At 45.0% G+C, this 19,792-nt stretch overlaps 1 protein-coding gene across 1 annotated transcript in view; it reads left to right on the top strand.

Annotated features, from left to right (window-relative positions):
- The window catches only part of TMEM132C (transmembrane protein 132C), a 221,574-nt gene extending 212,186 nt beyond the window's left edge, over positions 1-9,388 (top strand). The window contains exon 9 of the mRNA XM_037375320.1: positions 6,409-9,388. Coding sequence (XP_037231217.1) covers positions 6,409-7,605 — 1,197 coding nt within the window. The 3' untranslated portion in view covers positions 7,606-9,388. The remainder of the gene's footprint in view (positions 1-6,408) is intronic.
- The last annotated feature ends 10,404 nt before the right edge of the window (positions 9,389-19,792 follow it).

The raw sequence follows: 19,792 nt of genomic DNA, 5'->3' as shown, positions 1-19,792 counted from the left end.
AGGATGTAACATTTAAGTCACTTGCCCTTAGAAGAATTAATGCAAATGCAGGAGTGCTTGTGTCTAAATTTTGCAAGAAGTGACTCATCATTTTGAGTGTATCAGCTGAGATCCTTACTGAGCTGGAATTTCAGAAGGCAAGCACTGAGGGTTTTCAGAAAATCAAGCCCTTTCAAAAGAGAGTTTTTTTCAAGAGGACAGTCCAGAACTAAGCATATACTTGAATGTTGCAAGGATGTAATTATTTGTGTCTTTTCCTCTCAAACAAGTTTATAAAAAGGCCAAAATAATTCATGCAAACCGTATTGATGCAACTGGAAGACAAAATAAAAGTTAAGATAGCCAAAGATTTTATTTTTCTCAGGAATGCTTGTGTATGTCTCGGCATTGTTATATGGAAAAAACAGTCAGCGTGTTCTTAGTCAAGTGTTTTCCTTGGCTCTGCTTTAGCACCTTTGGTAGCCAAGCTTCAACATCGACTAGCAAATGTCCTTGGGTAATTGGTGCTCTGGCAGGCATAGAATTGTCCCTCACAGATTAAGTAGTACATCTGTAGAGTACAATGGAAGAGATAAAGCTTTCTACAGATTGTGCTATTACAGATCCTTCAATATCATAGGAATGAATTTAGTATTTTTACTGTGACTTTCTTTCAATGAATATAATGACTCCATTAGTTCCTGGATTGTAATGACCACACCACATCTGCAGAAGCAGCACAAAGCAGACAAGACACAAGTTCTGAGAAGCTGGCAGTTTCTCCAAATACTTAGCAAGCTAAAGAAGATAAGTGACGTTTTTTTATCTTAGATGCCTTAAGTTGGGCAACTGATTACCTGAGGTGATACGGTGACCTTGAGTTATGCTGAGCCCATACTTCCTTTTTTTTTTTTTTAAGTCAATGGGGAGTACATTGACACTGAAAAATGGATCAGTATTTTAGATTCCTAAAAATAAATGCAGGTTGACCAACATTTAAATATCAAAGTTAGAATGTCTTCTGAAAATTTGGAAACTATAGTGTTGAGCGGTCTGTTTCTAGTGGCCACCTGCTCAGGCAGGAAAGCTGTTTCATTTGGCTGGCTGATGGTTGTTAAAATCAACAGTGCCATCTTAAAGGCTTCTCCAAGATATAAATAAAAGAAAACCTACAGTGTTTAAGTGTTTTCTGATCTGAGTGATCATCAAGGACTCTAAATTTCAGCTGGCTCTGCAGGGAAACTGACAGTCATATCATATCGTAGCTTTTTCATCACTGTAGGGTGGTCTAGTGAACTGAAGTGGGAGAGTGAAGAAAGGAAGAAGAAAGCCTTTAATAAACAGCTGTATTAATGTATCTCTCAGTGCTGCTGGAAAACTGCAGACATTTTCTTAGAGAAAAAAAGCAATATCAGCACTTTCTAAAGGCCAAGTTCTTCTCTTTCCCATGTGTAGCTCCTGTGGACAGCATTGAGTAGACCCAGACCATCCGTAACCTCAGGGAGTGTCCTCCAAGGTACCCAGTCTCCCTGTGGTGGGAGCTGGGGGTGCTCAGCACCACCTGAACCAGGGGACAGACTAGAGCTACTTGTGCGTCCCTTGTGCATTGACATGATCCTGTCCTGTTTGAGCTTGTGCCCTTCCTGCAAACTAGTTCTGAGGGCTCACTGACGTCTCACAGGTAGTAGGAGTATTTTTATGGTGTGGATTCATTGCTCCATTCTGGCAGTATAAATTACACCTAAATTGTGTTTATATTTTCTTTAAACTGACAGAGTAATGTAAGGGCTCACGAGTATGGCAAAGGAATTGAGCAGCATGGGAAAGGGAGAAAGGATGTATTGTTAGATAAAACTCTGAAGTCTTCCCTTGCAAATACAAGTGAATCCCCACTGGAAAGGAATGCCACATTAGCAGACTGGAAAAAAAGGAGAAAAGGAAATACACGGTAGGAGAATGCATGGTTTGAATTAAGATCTGAGTCTTGGCTGCCTTTTTATTTCCACATCATAACGATCAAGCCCACTTTTTACTACATAAGCCACAGGCTTAAAAGTAAATGCACATGTAATACTTTGATATTTCATGTGATAAAATTGCTAGGGAAACCCATTTCAGCATTCAAGTCCCCGGACAGAACAATCAGAGCTGGTCTAATAGAATCATAGAGTCGTTTAGGTTGGAAAAGAAGCTGCTGAGAACAGTATTCCCTCGCCTTTGCTGGAGGGAGGGATGTATTTGTTTTCTGGAGCCATCCAGCCATCCATGTCTTTCCTTTGGTGTCCTGCCTCACCCCAGGACTACTGCAGCTGACCCCAGCAACTGAGGGCTTATTCACAAATACTTTTATTTGTGCTTAAGTGAATGAAGACTTTAAAAGGCCTCTTTATTCTGAGTGTGGAATAAAATTAAATCTACTGATCAGTCCTCACTGTTCCTAAGCAGCAGAATTCTCTAAAATGCCAACAGTCCTACACACTTTTCTCCCCTGTTCTTTGCTTGGAGAGCACAGGATAGCATGCCCTGGTAGCAAGCTGACCCCAGCTTTTTTGAGGAAGTCTTGAAGGGCACTTTGTGGTGCCACGGATGGGCTCAGTGGAATATCCCAGGATAAGCAGACTTTCAAATCCTGTATGATGCTTTAGAGGGCAAAATAATTGTCATTGTGGCTCCCAGAATTTCACTTGTTGAGTCCCAGCGCAGAGGGACTCATCGGATCTCTGTACGATGGGCTTTCTACTGAGCTTCCAAACCAGCTCTGCTTCCAGCCAGTCAGGTTGCCATCTGGAGCATGAGCCTCCTTGTTTTATCTGGGTGGAACAGGCACGGCCAGCAAACAATAGTGTTTGTGGTGACTCCCGTGGCAGGGTTTGCCGTGTTCCAGGTCAGGCAGTACAGAGTTCCTCGGGGACTCTTGGTTTCCATTAGTGCCATGTGCCTTCTGTACCCTGGTAATTTCCCCCTTGTTTTACCCACCTAAACATAACAAGTGGGTAACAAGGGAGATAAAACTACTTAACAAAAAGCAAAATGCAAGTTTACCCAAGAAGATTTATCAAGTGGCATCTTTGGACTGATAAGCAGCAATGTAATACAAGGCCAGAGAGGTGGTGGAACTGCAGCAGATCAAGAACTGGCCAGCTTGCTGAAGGTGCGCACGGAATGGAGGAGGAGAACAACAAAGGCACAAGGGAAAATGTAGGCAAAATGTGTCTTGATAAAGTTTTTTATGTGTTTAAGGAAAGCATTATATTTAATAATCAACAGTGGTTGTGGAGAACAGTTTCTTCATCTCATCTGGCCTGGATTGTGCTGTCGTTAATGTGATGTAATGTACATTATCTGACTCACTGCACATCATCGCAGTCACTGTACAAATCACCCTGCTCTCTAAGAGAGGTTGTGGTTCATGTGTTCTGGGAGTGCAGCTGAGTGTGTGTGTGTGCACGTGCATGTGCATATGTGACAGAGGGAGGAAAAGTGGAGGAAAAAAAGACTGGATGGCCAGGTAATCCCTCAAACTGTTTGTTTATGCTTGATAATTAATGAACACAAGGATTTGTCACCTCAGTGTTGAGGGCATCGGACTAGGGGCAGCAATTTTGCAGGTAAGAAGGCTCCAATCCATCTTCATCTGCTGATAGTAATTGGAGGACCTTGTCAGAGATTTGGAGGGGATTTATTGATGCAGTACATAAGATTTGCAGAAACAGCTCTTTGAAGGACATGGTAGTAAATCATTTCTTTTTTTCTTTCTTTTTTTCTTTTCAGCTTTTCAGAATTTATAATCACTTGGGAAATTCACTTCCTTCCCCTGCCTTCAGCTTTCCTTTAATGATGTGAATGAGAGGAGATGATCTCTTGCCAAATAGAATATTTGGGCTGATCCAATAAACTTTGGCAGGATCTGAAATTCTGTCCCTCTCTCATTTGTTTTCTTTCCCTTTTAATTAATGTTGTCTGTAGTATAAGCATGACAATGTTGTGTTGTGTCTTGTCATGAAAAAATTGGTTCTGTGAAAAAGGGGTCTCTTGGAAATAAAAAATGTCAATGCTGGTTGAAAATAATGGCTAAACTATTGCACACCTTTGTTATCCCTAGTAAATCACATGTGCACTTGCAAATTTCAGCTGATGCCATTTCTTTTTTTTCTCTATCTGCATCATAAAACCAGGAATGCAGAATAGTGCAGAAACAATGTAAAGAGTAAAAGTTGTTTTGAAGTTGCTTACATTTTTGTCGAGTTCTAGCCATTTGGTCTGAATTTTTCTGTGCTGGCCTACCTCTGAACCTGAGAGGTGCCTGAGGGCCATTAAAGCGGAAAGGTGGCAGGGTAAGGAAACCAAACAGAGATGTGGATATCTTGAAGAAGAAAAGAAGAATATATGCCTCCTCGTATGTGTTCCTCTCCCGTGCCTGGACAGAGACCCCCGATCCCTCAGAGGTGCCGTTCTACCACCAGTAAAACCCAGTTGTGTAGTGAGGGCCACAGTGGGATCTGGGGCTCTGCCACGCTAGGCACGCTGTGTTTGGCTGTTGAGGAATGCTGGTTACCTTTAGTAATGTCAGTCCTTGTGCAGAGATGTGGAGCTGTGGAATTGCCCCCCGTAGCTGCAGGAGGCCCAGGCCTCCTCATTCCCAGCCATCACCGTACGAACTGTGCCGCGCTTGTTCTCTCATCCTGCTCCCAGAAGAGAGCACCGCCGGCAGATGACAGCAAGCCTGTTGCGACAGATGTTTGAAATGATGCTGGTGGTTTTTCCTTCCGTAGGTTGGTGAAAAGTAGGTGTATCTTGCACACCTCCCTGGTGGTACATGAGGCTGTGCTCTTGTTTTAGGGGGGAGGAAGGCAACAGGGTGTTGAAATGCCAGAGGAGATTCGTCTTTTTCTCTCTGTACATACCCATTTGAAAAAAAAAAAAAACCCTTTACTTTCCCATGACTAGGTTTGCTTTACTGTAGGTTTCTATGATATAAATTTAATCCGTGCCCTGTGACTTTATGTTTCTGTCTGTTCAGCCATTTCAGGGTTGTTTCTCTGATGAAAGATCAGCTGTTTTAATTTCCTTAGCAGTTCACCCTTCCCCACTTCTCTCCATTTCAGCTGTTTGAAGTGCATTTGTATCACCAAGAACTTTGCCTTCTTTCCTGTGGTGCCACAACTTATTTTTCTTCCTTCAGTCCCTGAAGAACTTGCTGATAGCACTTTGGAAATCAAATATTTAGTATAGTCCAACCTTCTGCACAGCTAAGTGCCCCTTACTGCTTACATTGAAAAGCTTTAAATTTAACTAGAAGGGTAGCAATTCCCTTTGTTTATAACCATAGCGTAACAAATTGTAGCCAATAGAGAACTATATTAGGTTGTAAATTTGTATTATGACTGCATGTTAACAGGGTGGCAATGCTTCTCCCCGATGGTGATTTTCAGCCCGGTTGTTCTGATGTACCCAAGTGTAAAGTTATTAGGGCCATCTGCGGTGTAAGTCTGGGAAGAAAAAAACTTCAGTTTTGTGTGAAGTTGCACTCCGGCAACCTGCCTGCATGTCTGCCAGCTAAACAGGCAAGGCATAGGGCAAATGGAAAAATAAAGAAATCTCCTGCAAAGCAAGCTACTGAGATGTGGAGGAGTAAATATCTCTATCATCTGGATGGGATTTCAAATGCCAAAGAGCTGACCTCTAGTTTTGTGTTTGCTTCTAATGATGACTTCTAACGGTGCTACCTGCAGAGAACAAAGACAGTCCAATTAAATCCAGGCCATCTGCATTTTATCACAGAGATCATACCAGCATCTCCGTCCTCCTCTCCTTGACACAGAAATGTGGTGAACTTTTTAATTATTTCAAGGATAAAGTGTGTTTTACTTAAAACAAACCCATCTCCAGCAAAATGGCAATTGTTCTATGAGTCTTTTTCTTTCAAGTGACTCTTCTGCTCCAGTCATTTCCAAGATATTTGGTAGCTCCTTATTCCTGCTAAGATGTTTATGCCTTGCTTAATTTGACAGCTCCCTGTGACACCTGTGCATTGGGAACATGAAGAAAATAAGTGTTCTGTCAAGTGCCTCTAGTAATTTTTTCTGGTTTGTCTCTTTCAGCTTTTGAATGAGAGAAATTACTTTCTTTATACATCATGTAAATTGTAGGTTGTTAATGGGTACTTTGGTGTTATGGACAACTCATATCAAGTGTTTTGTATGTTCTTCTGCAGAACATTTGCAGGAAGGCTAACAGTGGAACCTTTAGTCAAAAATGTGAGCATTTTCCTGCCCCATCCGTTGAAGCTTGGTTTGCCTTAAATGCAGTGCAGAGCCATTGGCTTCCGTCTCCTCCAGCTGCCATTCAGAGCTGAGAGGTGGATGAGCTGCTGTGGATTAAGCTGCTTTATTTAAGTCCCTGTCTTTAACCATGACCCTCTCTTTGCAGGAAGCTGTGGTAAGCACCTGGATCCAGTTCAGTGACAGCTCTGTTACTCCGCTGGACATTTATGACTCTAAGGACTTCTCCCTTTCTGCTGTGTCATTAGACGAAGCTGTTGTCTCGATCCACCAGAACGCTGCCTTAGAATGGCCGGTTGTGGCAGCAGAAGGTGAAGGTCAGGGCACGTTAATCAAGGTGGACATGATGATTTCTGAGGCCTGCCAGAAGTCCAAAAGGAAAAGTGTCCTGGCTGTGGGGAATGGCAACATCAAAGTCAAGTTTGGTCAGAATGATGCAGACTCTGATACAGGTGGAGATTATGATGCTGATGAGATTGAAAACCATGCTAGTGACCGGCGGCACAAAGGGTCGGACCAGGACCGGTATGGCCAGGATGGACGATATTATGGTAGCTCAGCAGAGCGAGAGGAAGGCGCCATCAGGAAAGTCAGCACCACAGCAAAATCCATAATAAAAAATAAAGTCATTAAAAACAATAGGCTGGATGGTGGCAAACTCTCGGACGACAGCCAGCTGCAGAACATTCCTATAGACTTCACCAACTTCCCTGCTCAAGTAGACCTACCAAAAGGCAATGCGGGCATGGAGGAAAATGACCTGGTGCAGACACCGAGGGGCCTTAGCGATCTGGAGATCGGGATGTATGCTCTGCTAGGGGTCTTCTGCCTGGCAATTCTAGTCTTCCTAATAAACTGTGCCACATTTGCACTGAAGTACCGTCACAAGCAGGTTCTGGTGGAAGGACAGGCTACCATGACCCATTCCCATGACTGGGTCTGGCTGGGAAACGAAGCGGAACTGCTGGAGAACACAGCAGATGCATCACCCCAGCAGGATGAGCACACAACTATTATTGACCGAGGCTCGGGCAGTGAGGAGAGCAACCAGCTCCTCAATGGCAGTGCTCAGAAGAACATTCAGAGCCAGGTTCATAGGTGTGCTGACTCAGGGGGCAAGCTGGGAAAGGAACAGAAAACTGAACCTTTACATTCGCCGACATCCAAACGGAAGCGGGTAAAATTCACCACGTTCACTACCATCCCACCCGACGACGGTTGTCCTACTGTCAACTCAATCCTAAGTAGCAATGATGATGACATTAAGTGGGTGTGCCAGGATATGGACCTGGGGGACTCCAAAGAGATACGAAACTACATGGAGAAGTTCAAAGAAAAAGTGTAACTCCTTGCTGGTTTTTTTGGGTTTAACCACACCTTGATGCCTTCAGTTCTACAGTATATATTGGGACAGAAGAAGGGGAGGGGAAGGAATCACCCGGAGAAATGATAAGGCAGTTTTTATAATCAGGGAAAGAAATTTGCCAAACTGTCCATGGTTTGTTTTTGGTTTTCACTTTGTTTTTCTGCTACTCATGGATTTAGGAATGGAATATAAATAGCAGAAAGGAGCAAGGAAATGGTATGACCGGTAATGATGAACTGGGCAAGATGAGGTTGTGAAAATTGTTTTATGGGTCATACAAATAATAATGATAGTAATATTTCAAAGTACCAAAAATATTTGTAAAAAGAAAAGATAGAATATAAAAGCATGAAAAGAATAAGCAAGAGACAAACAATAACTTGTCTGTATTTCTAAGGAAACATCACAATTACGGACATATGACCCACAAGGAGACTTTTTAGATTGTTACTCAAGCTGTTTCTTTTTATTCTTTCATTTGAAGTGAAGATGTGTCTTCGGCATTACATATGAAGGAGTAAGAAATTACCTGGGGGTTTTATTTTTACTTTTCTGTTTGTCTTGTAAGTTGAAACGAAATAGTTTTCCCTCTCATATTTTTCTTTTGAAAGCAGGAGAATTCTAAATTCACTAAGTTCACAGTGGACCAAGAATATTTTGTTTCTAAGTTGGCTATAAATAATCTCCTGTCATTTGAAGAATTCAGGGGATAAGTACTGACTGATAGTTTCCATGTGGTATCTCTTCAGAAAGCCCAAGCCTCCATTGTTTCACCCTAGCTAGAAATACGTTCTGTTTGGAAGAAGTATTCATTTTACTTTCAGGTTTGATTTGTTTATTTAGTTGTTTGTTTTAAATTTCCACAACCAAAGTTCCCATGTTTCACCAAGGGAAGAAGGTGCTGTTTTCTGTTAGCTTTTAGAAGTAACAGCTGATGGGAATGCCCCACTGGTGCATTCTGAATGTACCTGGAACCGAGAGCATCGCAGGCCAAATATGTACAGCCTGGATTTGGGGATTTTTTTGCCAAGTCCATGAATTCATACTTTCGTGCTGTGATTTTCTGTTTATTCTAATGTCACCAGCTCTCATCAAGTTCTGAAAGTGAGAAGAATGGACAGAAAGACTGATTGTCCCCAAAATTTTATTTCCTGCTACTGGGAAAGCTGGCCTCTGGACAGCCTGTTGGAAGGGAGGGAAATATTGCTGAAGCAAGATCAAGAAATATCTGGAGCTATTTTATGGATTTTTTTTTGGCCGTTGGACCAGCTAAGACTGAAAAATTTAGGCTAGATTGTGAAGCTGAGATTTTGAATAAACAAATACAAAACAAGTAATAAATCTGAAGCAAATAAAAAATACTGTCATAGATTTGTTGTGTAAACTGTCTTGACTCAGTGCCAGTTTACACGAGTGGAGGACATGGATCAAAATCTATACAATGAGGAAACCACTGTCATCCAAAACCTTTTGTAACTAAAAGGAAGATGGTATATCCAGCCCTTTGGGAATCAGTATTATGTCCTGACTGTTAGCCAGAAGCACTTGCATTGTCCTGTCTTTACCATGTATTTCTTCTTCTTTTTTTTTTTTTTTATTACTAAACTCAGTAGTTTGATTTTTTTTTACTTGGACAAAACCAATCCTGCCACCCAGTAACATAGATGGACGTTTTAACAAGATATGCCTAGTATGCATTGTAGACTGAAAGAATGTAATATTTATTTATACATGTTATACAAATTGTAATTAAAATGCTTTAAATGGCTTGACAAATTAACCTCTCTTTTCTGAGGGGAGGGGTCTCCTTCTGTCATTGCAGTGTTGCAGTACTGCGCCCACTGCCTAACAGCAGACACAAAATGTAAGCCACTTTCAGAAGAGAGAACAGAGATGTATGAAAGTTTTTCGCTGCTCTGACCCTTCTTTTGTGAAACGCTTCCCCTTCCCACCCAACACGTGGTGATGATGATGGATGGCAGAAGACAGCAGTCAGGCACAGTTCAGGGCAGTGTCACTATTCATCTTGTTCATCCTCATGCCCACCATCAGCATGAACAACTCCAGGACTCTTGCTTCTGATGTGTGCAACTTTCAAGCAGCCCAGTCATAATTAATTATGTTGCTTCTCTGATTGATACAGTAGGTTCAGATGGAAGCAAGTTTCACTGAATCACAACTGACATATACAAAGCACCCTGTGTCCCAAAGGACCCCAAGCTACTTTACAAGCTAAGCACAGTGATGCATCAGCCACACCTCGGGGATCCGTATATCTTCTTGGGAAAACGCAGGTGTCTCTGAGGTGAAAAAGGCATTTACAGCACGGAGCTGCAAAATACAACAGCAGAGGAACAAGAAAAATAGTATGGAGCAAAAAGAATACACCATGGTAGCACAGAATGTAATTGTTCAAAGTGCATTCTGAAGAAGGCTGTTGATGTGCTGAACAGCCCCTCCTATAGCAGGTGTGAAATGGCTCGCTCAGGGGCACTAGCACAGCGCTGGCGGAGAGGAGGGGGGTGGTGACCAGCTCAGGGTTTGTAGTCTCTGCACCCTGACTTTGCTCTTTGCTTCTGGCAGCTGAGACTTTACAGGATCAGAAGAGGAAAGGGTAGCTCCATCTAACACAAACCGTTGGCTACTGAGACAAAACCTTCTGAGGAGGATTCATCCTGCTCTGTATTTTCACGATGACGTGCATGTCTCTCTTGGTCTTGCTATCTCACTGTATTGTCTAAAAAAAGTATTCCGCAGTGAATGAAAATTATTCCTAATTCACCTCACCCTCAAAAGCTCAAGTGCTTTTTTCAAGAGAGAAAAACATGTCTTCATGAAATTAAAAGGGAGGGGAAATCAGAGTTTCCCATGAGAAACTATTTTGCAATTCCTTTTCAAAAACAGTGATGTACATTTTTGTTGAAAGACACACTGCTGTATTAATGCAGCTCCGACTGGATTCAGCATTCCCAAAGACGAGCAGAGCTCTTCTGTTATGAATAGGAAAATTACAGCTTATTCATTGTTTCAGTATTCACTGAAATAATCACTATTTTTTGCTTTGTTGACTGCACGTATAGTTCTCGGTCTGTAGATTCAGGCTTAGGCAGTTTGTCTGAAATAACTACCCGTTGGAAAAATTAATTGTAATGTACAGTGGGTGATTCTTGCGACATTGGCCAATACACCCAGGATGACTCCTTGAGAGCAAGATTTCGTTGACTATTAGCCATGTGCCAGTTCTCAGTGACAGTATTTTGTCATTATATTTAAATGAGAAAAAATAGTCTCTGTAGATTCTCTCCAAAGCGAGTGGCTTCAGAGGCTCGTGTGCACACAGCGCGGCGACTGCAGCCTGGAGCACTTGCCCTGCACTGGTACGTGCGGCATTTACACACACAGCAGGGGACCCTGGGCATTCGTTACAGTTCTGACTTACTCATTATCTTGCCTGTGCCTTAATAATCATTTTGCAAACGCTGATAATCTGTACAACTGCCAACATGAGCACACGCGTGGCCAAGGGGAGAGGCTTAAGCAGCAGTTTCTGCTGCAGGACTCGGGGGCGGTCAGCGCAGCCACTTGCCCAAAGCCAGTTAAACGGCAACATAACATCCCTGAAGCACAGAAAATGGTTTTCTCGTGCTTTTTTTGCTAACACATGCCTGTTCTTGATGGCCTTCTAGTAGCTGAGTTATCAACTGATGGATTTCAGCCGGTCTGCACATTGGGCACACGGTGGGGGCGTAAAGCTGGAAGAGGAAGGCACCTGACACACTGTCTGGCGTAACATGGCATCGCTCTGTGGCGAAGAAGAACCGCTGCTCCAGGTTCTGTGTTGTATATGTGATAGTAGTTGAAACATGGAAAATATTTTCAGCCAGGGCATGATCTGTTTAACAGCAGGCCCACGTGGCACAAGGGTGGTGGGAGGAGGAGCTGGGAAGGCTCTCCGGTCCCAAGGTCCTGCACTTCCAATACTTTGTTAGTCCCAACGGCAGCCTTTGTGTGGAGACCCACACCTGCTGCCAACCTGCGCGTCAGCATCGGAGCCGCGTGGCAGAGCCGTGCTGGCTGGCACCAGCCAGGAGCCTGGACCTTTGATGTGATATATATGAGAATTCCCTGACCAGGAAGGGTATTAAAGCTGCTTTGCCACATGGTGGAACTGTGTGTTTCCCAGGATGAGGGGTTTGTTTGCACCTGCCATGAAAGCGGGAAGAGGTAAGAGTACCAGGAGTGCTCTGGAGACTGGGGTGGGATGGGGCAGTGCCTGCCTCTCCTGGCACAGCCTGCTCTCTTCCTCAGCAGCTGGAATTGTTTCATGCATCATGGTACCTGCTTCGCTAACACTTGCCAGCCTGGCTGCTGCAGGGAGAGCGGCTCCTGCTGCTGTGCGTACCCACTGCCTGGGTCAGGGCTGGCTGAGCTGCGGAGGGCTCACTCCCTTTCCCCGAGATCCTGGCACCGTGCTTCTCTCTGTTCTTGGTAGGTCTTCAGCCCAGAGGAAGCACAGAAGAGGCCGTTATTTTGGCTCCTGTAACTTGTGACTGAACAGGAGCATATCATCAAAGTCATGTGGCCTTTGCAAAGGAAGACAGGCTGTAATTGAAGAGACAACAGAGGGAATTAAAAAAAGGGAAAAACTCAGCCCTGCCTTCACATTTAATTTTTCTGAAACTACAGAACATGGTGCTTCAGAGACAGATACTGAAATCTTTCAATTTATCTTCCACTGACCAAAAATTCTGTCAAAGCCCAATTCTGAGTGAGCCACCATAAATGATCATCTCAGCAGGGAGGAAACCACCGGGCTGTGAAATATCATTTATTTGAGAAATTCACATTGGGTCAAATGCCAGGATTTACATTTCTTAAGCTTTGCTGTGCTGCAGTTACAAAGGCGCTGGGACGGGGTGCAGAGCATCGCTCCTGTCAGCATGCCTGACGTGCCAGATGAGGGGAGCGAGGAGTGCCAGGGGCGCGTGGCTGCAGAGATAACAGGCAGCAAGGTACGCTTTGCTGTCAGGGAGCCAAGATGGAAATTCATTAATAATAATTTGCACTTAGAGGAGAGCCTTTCATCTGAGCAGCTCAGTGACTTGCAATTGTTGGTAAAGGATAAAAATGTGAGCAGGCTGAAGGAGCCCTGTTTTCTCAAATGAGACGGTGCCGGGTGAACGCGCTCCCCTTCTCCAGTCCCGGAGCACAGCTGTACCTGTGTGGGGGCTGGCCTGCCTGCTGCAGGGAGGTAATTAGTGCAATCACCTGGTGCAGTCAGTAAGGAGGAGCCCAGCCTGCTGGGGGAGAGGACGGCATTTGGGTTGTTGCAGGTGGAGGTCAAGCACTGTGTGAAGGCAGGGCAGCTGGTGGGGGGTGTTGTGGGCCATGAGAGGTGGGGGGGGTAGCACTTGCAGAAGGAGGAGGAGGAGCAGTGGATGAAGGTGAGAGAAGAAATTAATCTCGCCTGTTGATGTGAGGCTGCTGGCACCAAATGGAAAAAGTAAGTTGAGTTTTGTTTGTGGATTTCTCATTACTGGCATGTGTTTGGAGGGAAGGAGAAATCTTATTGTGTGCTTAGGTGTCCCAGCTTTGGGAATCGGCAAGAGAAACTGTGTGTTGATCATGCCTTACCTTTGGCAAGGGGAAGGTTGCTACTGGTGGAGTAAGATGCATTTTGCCTGGCATGCGCATGCGTGGGAATGCCTGGGAGTGTGGAGTCAGCGTGGTGTGTCCTGGATCCTGACTCCTCCTGATGCGGCTTAACTTCTAGGATGGCCATATTCCTTCAACCATGGAGCATGCCGACCTGCTGTCGGCTTCTAGAAATACTTTGATGTTAATTAAATTTGAGAGATGACCTAAAAAAGGCTCTCGCTTTTGGAAAGCAGGGATGCAGTTAGTTGGTGTACACCCGGCTTGGAGATAGGACAGTGACCCGCAACGCTCGCGCACATGTATTTCTTCTTCCCTTCTTGCCAAGCTGTAAGTAGCCATAGCAGCAAGCGTGTTATTCTCTTTTGAAAGACTTCTAAACTGGATTTCTGTGCTTAAAAATCAGCTGGCAGCAAAGATGTGGCAGCAGACAGATAATGATGCAAATTACCAGATAACTCTCCCTCTTGATTACTTATTTTGGACAAACTCAGACCCATTCTTTTTATGCTTATGCTAGGGAGGGATTAAAGCTCTTTGTGTGAAACGATGGTGTCAAAGCCAGCCACGAGCATCGTGAAGTCAGTATGTCTGATGTTCAGCTGAGCCACATCGAATTGCAGAGACTCAGTGCACAGAGCAACCACTCCAGCAGCCAAGGGGTTGGTGCAGGATCAGGCACGTTGCAGCCAATCGTGCATCTTTCTGGAGGCACAGTAGCATTATTGGAGATTTTTGGTAATTTTTTTTTTTTTGCACCCCTGTATTTTCCCCTCGAGCCTATACCTGTAAGTTTTCAAGGTAGCCAGTTTCCAGCAGGCTGCGTGGCTGTTTAGGGTGGTGGGTGCAGGGGATGCTGAAGTACCTCTGTGCTGGGGCTGCTGGAGCAGCTTCTCAGCCCTTCTGAACCTCATGCTGCAGGACAGCTGCGAGGGTTGAATTTAGTCCCCTGAAATAAAATAATGTGAGTGGCAACTGAGTTCCTGGAAGCCACGATTTGGCTTGGAATCCTTTGGAAACAGATTGCAGCACCATAATTATCTGGGCACTGCTGCTTGGCTCCAAGTGAAGGGGAGGAGGGAAATCTCACAGAAAGGTTTTGGTAATTTTGCCACCATCTTGCCCGTGGCCTCATGGAAGAGGCATATGGCTGACGGTGCCGGTTCTGTCGGCCCCATCAAACTTCACTCCTTCAGGGCTTGCTCCTTTCACCCTGCGTATTGTAAACTGCCACCTCGCTGCCTGAGATTGCCGATTTAACTTTCAGCATTACTAATGAAAAGCCACTGGTACAAATCCATGTTGTTTGGATCTCTTGTGGAGTGTGGGGAGGGGGAAGGTGGAAGGAGGAAGGAGACATGGGCAGTTCATGTTGCAGAACTGAAGAATCGAGACCAAAGTCCCAGGAGAGAAAAGATAAAGAAGTTGTATGAACACTAGGACGGCTTTCTTAGTTTGCTTTTGTAACGTATGTGTAATTTCCCTGACTGTTGTGGTCTTCCCTGGTTTGGAGGGATAATTTCCCTGGTTTGGGGCTGAGATCTACACAAGCCTCCCCGGGCTCGGGATGGCTCCGTTGCCTGACCCTCGTTCCAGGGAGCAGCAGCGGCACAGCAGGTACACAGGACACTGTGCTAACACCAGAGGAGCTGTATGATGAGCAGTCCCATTGGTAAGGGCTCTCCGTACAGTGGATAATCTGGCTGTATGTGGTAGGACCTGCCCCTGGAGTAAGTCACTAATTGTATGTTTTCTGATGACGGGGAAGATGTTGGTTCCCGGATGGAGCTGTGCAGCTGTGAAGCTCCGGCTGGACGGCGGCGCTGCCAGGCAGAGAGCCCCATTCGAGACAGACGGGCACCCAAAATGCTGGGCAGCTCAGGGTTGTCACTTCAGTGCCATTTAGCAGCAATTGCTGTAGGAGCAGAATTATCTGGGGACTCTTCTTTGGTTATGATGACACTATACATCTTGTAAAGCTGAGCTGAGGTTACCATAATGATGAGACTCTATTAATTTAATATGATATCGCTACAGGGCCTTTTCATGAATTGTCTGAAAAGATTAATATTCTTTAACAGAAACACTCTGGCAAATCAAGTCACCACTTCCCATTCTTCCACCCCTGTGTTTTGGGATCTGCCATTTACTTTTTCCATCATGCCTCTAGGTTCGTCATACCGCATCCATCAGCATGGTGTGAGTTTTACGTTGTTTTTTTTTTTTTAAGTGCTCCAAGAATATCTTCCCTGTGTTCTAGGGCATTGTGTCTTACTGTTTTAAAGCCTACTATTACTTAAATAAAATGCAAGATCATGTTGAGGGAGGAGGGAAACGAGCAGGTGTGATAACTGACAACTTCAGGGCTTTCCGAAAACCCGATAAGCAGGCTAACATAGAAGCTTCCACCAAATGCTGAGCAAAATGGATTTGTTCCCAACTGGATTTTATACCAACCATTATAAGCCCAGACATCTTCTCCCATACAGGGAGTGGTGTTGCCCACAGCTCTACCTGTGACTGGCAGGGCTCTGCGGTGTCATTTGTAGAGCTGCTCTTTTCCCACGGGCAGTACCAGTGGGACCCGGTAGCTACGCTGGGTACGTGCGAGTGAGGGTTTTGTTGCTGCGTGAGCTGCAAATGGCTCTGAGGAGATAAAGGAACCTGAATGTGCTCTGACTTCAGCTCCCTGCGAGGCTGCCCTGGTTCCTGCGCTCCGAGCAAGAGCCTGTGGACTCTGGGGGCGCAACCTGGTGTTGACCTGGTGCTTGTGGCTAAAGAGAAGATTCCTAGGTGCATGCTAATGAGGTACCAGTTCATCTCAAGTAGGAAGAAATTAAAAATTTAGGTAAGAATTAGGAGTGTGTCACACCGTAGGAGTGGCCGAAGTGAACTGTCACCTGCGCCGATGCGTGGTTGTCCGCCAGTGCTGGGGCTCCTCATGGCACAGGCACTTACGTGTTGTAGCATTTCCCATTTGGTTTCGCAGAACTTCATGTTTGCAGAGGTCTGTGAGTGCAGATGTCTTGGAATCCAGGTTTTTGGAGAGCCTTCCACGTGCCAGGTTCCTTCCTGGCAGTCCTTCCAGTAGCATCATCTGTCCATGAAGTAACTGCTATAACAGGGCTCATGTTTGTTCAGATGCCGCCTGTAGAAGGAGCAGGTCAAAACAGGGTTCTGCTTAGGAAAGCCTAAAGATGCGGAGGCTTCCGCCGCCCGTACAGTGGGGCCAAGCAGGGCTGAGATACCCAGGCTAGTTAAACCGAGGTGGCTGGAAGCACAAGGCTAAAGATGCTGATGTCCTGTGCTCAGCGCCGCTCTGCTCGCCAGGGTGGGTGTGGGGATGTCCCATGACACAGGGACTGCTGCGGTGGGGTGTAGGACCCGGGGGGCCAGGCAGTGCCATGGGAGCCCCACACGCAGGGCATGGCCAGCTGCACCTGTGGTTAGGTGTTCCTGCGTTCTTCTGGTCCGTAAGTAGGTTGGCATATATTGTGTGGACCTGTGGCAAGCTGTGTTCCCGTTTGCATGACCTGCTGGGGAGTGGTGGGGAGGAGAAAGTGAAAGTGTGTGGGAAGAGCAGAAGGCCCATATATCTTCCCAGCTTTTGTCATGTCTTAGTTCAGTGTTTTTAATACCCTACTTTAAATTGCCCTTAGCTTTGGATTTATGAACCAGGTTATGCTTTGATAAAATAACCAGTTCTATGTAATTACAGGTTTTATTAAAAAGATGAGCGAATAAATATAAAATGGAAAAGGCGTATTGCTGAACTGATCCAGTACAATTTTCCTAAACTACCAGAATAGAATAATGTAGCAATCAAAGGCTGCTATTAAAACTGACTTTATAAATCAGTAGATACAAATTAACAATTCACCAAATTAAACCAGCAGCTAATCAGGTTCAGTGATAGAGTTGATGCTCAGAGGACTTGCTCTGTGTTGGTCTCATTGGAAAAACATACAGAGAAGCCAAGCCCTTGCAACTGATGATCTAAACCAGTGCTTTGGCCAGTGTGGTCCTTCAGCTGGCAAAGGGCGCAAGCACATGGGAAGTGGGAGCAAATGGGAAATTAAATTAAACCCTTCCCAGGGATCTACCTCAGTGCAGACAAGCACAGAAAACTGATTTGCATGTGTATCTTGCATGAAGTTACCAGTGTCTGCAGCAAATGCATGGCCTCTTTGGCTCTTGTTCTCTTCTCCCATTCCTCCTTTACCTCCAGTCGCACTGAATCTTCCAGCAGGCTTGCTCAAGACAGGGAGGGAGTTGCAGGCAACCCAGTTTCTCTTTAGAACTCCTGGTGGCTGAGAAAGGGGGAATTTTCATGTGATTGCTAATATTTCTGCTAGATAGATGAGCTCAAGGGTGAAGATTTTCTGGAGATGAATTTCACGGACTCAGAACTGGGTACTTGGCTTGATTCTAGTAATTTTACAAACAACACAGCCTCATGTTCCCTTCTGGGGTACTGCTGCTAAACGTATGAAGGCCAGTCTTTACTACAGACCTACTCTTAGCAAAAAGGGTGTGTCTATGGGGGAGGGAGGGGAGCTGAAGGCTGTCATCATCTGTGGTGTCTGGAGGTATCACAGAGATGCTTGGAGTCTGGGGGGAGAGGAGGTTGCTGTTTCCCACCTCCCCTGCTTCTAGATGGGGGGCTGTGTGAAGCAGTATCCTGCCTTGCCAGCATGATCTTTCCATGGCACAGTGAAAATATATATATATATATATATATATATAAAATAAATGACCTTTTTCCTTCATGAAACCTGCTCAGTTAGCAGTAAGCATATGTTCTTTCAGAAATACTCTGACAGCAGTGTGAGGGCAGAGGGGGAAGGCAGCCAGGAAGCTTGATGTCAGCCTCTAGCTGAGGTAATGGACATAAAAATCTCCATATGCTGAGAAGTCACTTTAAGAAAAAGTATTAACCTAATTAGCCCATTTGTCTCTTCTCTCATCAACCATTTTTCTAACAAGTTATTTCCTGCCTTAAATTAAGAAACCAATGCAAGTAATGTCATAACTTGTGTTTTGGAGTTGCTAGCACAAGTTGTCTTGCTCTTCAGAATAAATTCACTTCAAATTCCATCTGCAGCTTTGTCCACCTCGTGTCTGTGTGGACCAGGGAATGGTATTGTGCTGAGCTGGCGCAGGGGAGCCGGGATTCGGAAACCAGCCTATGGCCCTGTAGTAGGAAGGTCAAAATGAGGCAACCGAAATAACCAGGAAGGTCAAAACAAACCCTTTATTGGAGAGTGGGAATCCACTTACAGGTAATGAAGGAATTGCCCCAGGGAAAAGCCATCAAGGGGGCGGCACAAGCACTGCATTTGCATGTTTAAATGAAAATGGATGGTTGAACAAGGCTTGATGCAGTTCGGGTTCTAAACAGGCCTGCAAATATGCTTGCTAGCAATTTCCCACCAGAGCTCCGTAGCTTAATTAAACAAGTTTAATTAGTTCAGTTCCATGCAGCATTGCTAATCTGCAAGAACTGGAATTCCTGAATCTCCCTCAGATACTGGTGACACAAGGGTTAAAAATGCAGTTTGAAGGCTTTTGCAGGTCCCTGGTGAAGGCAGAGCTGTAGGAGATGCCTCCCCTCAGCCATGTTCGGGCAGGTGGGCTGTGGGTGCACTAGGGACGCTGCAGGGATGCTGCTGAACGCTGCAGGAACGAGGGCTGGGTTAGATGTGAAGTCTTTCACTTTTAAGTGCCTAAATCCTTTGGTTTAAATGGGAACTTGATGTTCCTGGATTCAAGGAGGTGATCTTAGTAGAAAATTATTAAAATCGAGCCAAGTACCCAGTTCTGAGTCAGTGAAATTCATCTCCAGAAAATCTTGATCCTTGAGCTCGTTGCTTTGAGCTCTCCATCTAGCAGAAATATTAGCAATTACCTGGCAGAAAACCTTCAGGCTGAAAGAGCTGGGCTCGCTTGGCGCTGCAGTGCCCTTTAGGACTAGGCACTGTCTGTCCTGGGCTTCCAGCCAGAGGTTTCGTCATTATGATGTTTATGAAAAAAAAATAAAAATCCTAATGCATCTGTTATAAGAAAAAGATAGTCCTAAGATTTCAAGGTTAATGAAAACCAGGCTGATAGTGGGGAAGAGTGGAGCTGGTGTTGGTGTATTCTGAAATAGCCAAGAAGAAATTTCTTGGGAACTAAGTGCTGACCTGATGCAGCAAAGGGAAACTGCTGAGTGCTTGCCTAGGCAGAGAGCTGGGCAGAAGATTGAGAGAGGTGGTTAGTTGCTTAACCAGCGTCAAGGCATCATCAGCACTGTGCAACTGCCCTGTACTGCGTGCCTTCGTTCATGTACTGTTTGCCAGAAGATGGCACTCAAAGTATGCCATGCTACCTGGTTTGGGCTGCTGGCTGCTCATCTCCTGGCTAATAGTTTAGGCACATGCAGACCTGGAGCTGATGGAGTTGGGTACCATCGGTACAGCCTCAGGTTTTGTAAGCAGCTACATCCTTACGCCTCAAAGGGGTCTGTGAT

Source organism: Falco rusticolus, chromosome 1, assembly GCF_015220075.1.
Source record: "Falco rusticolus isolate bFalRus1 chromosome 1, bFalRus1.pri, whole genome shotgun sequence".
In the NCBI taxonomy this organism is placed as follows: domain Eukaryota; kingdom Metazoa; phylum Chordata; class Aves; order Falconiformes; family Falconidae; genus Falco; species Falco rusticolus.
This window is presented reverse-complemented; position numbering and strand designations above follow the sequence as displayed.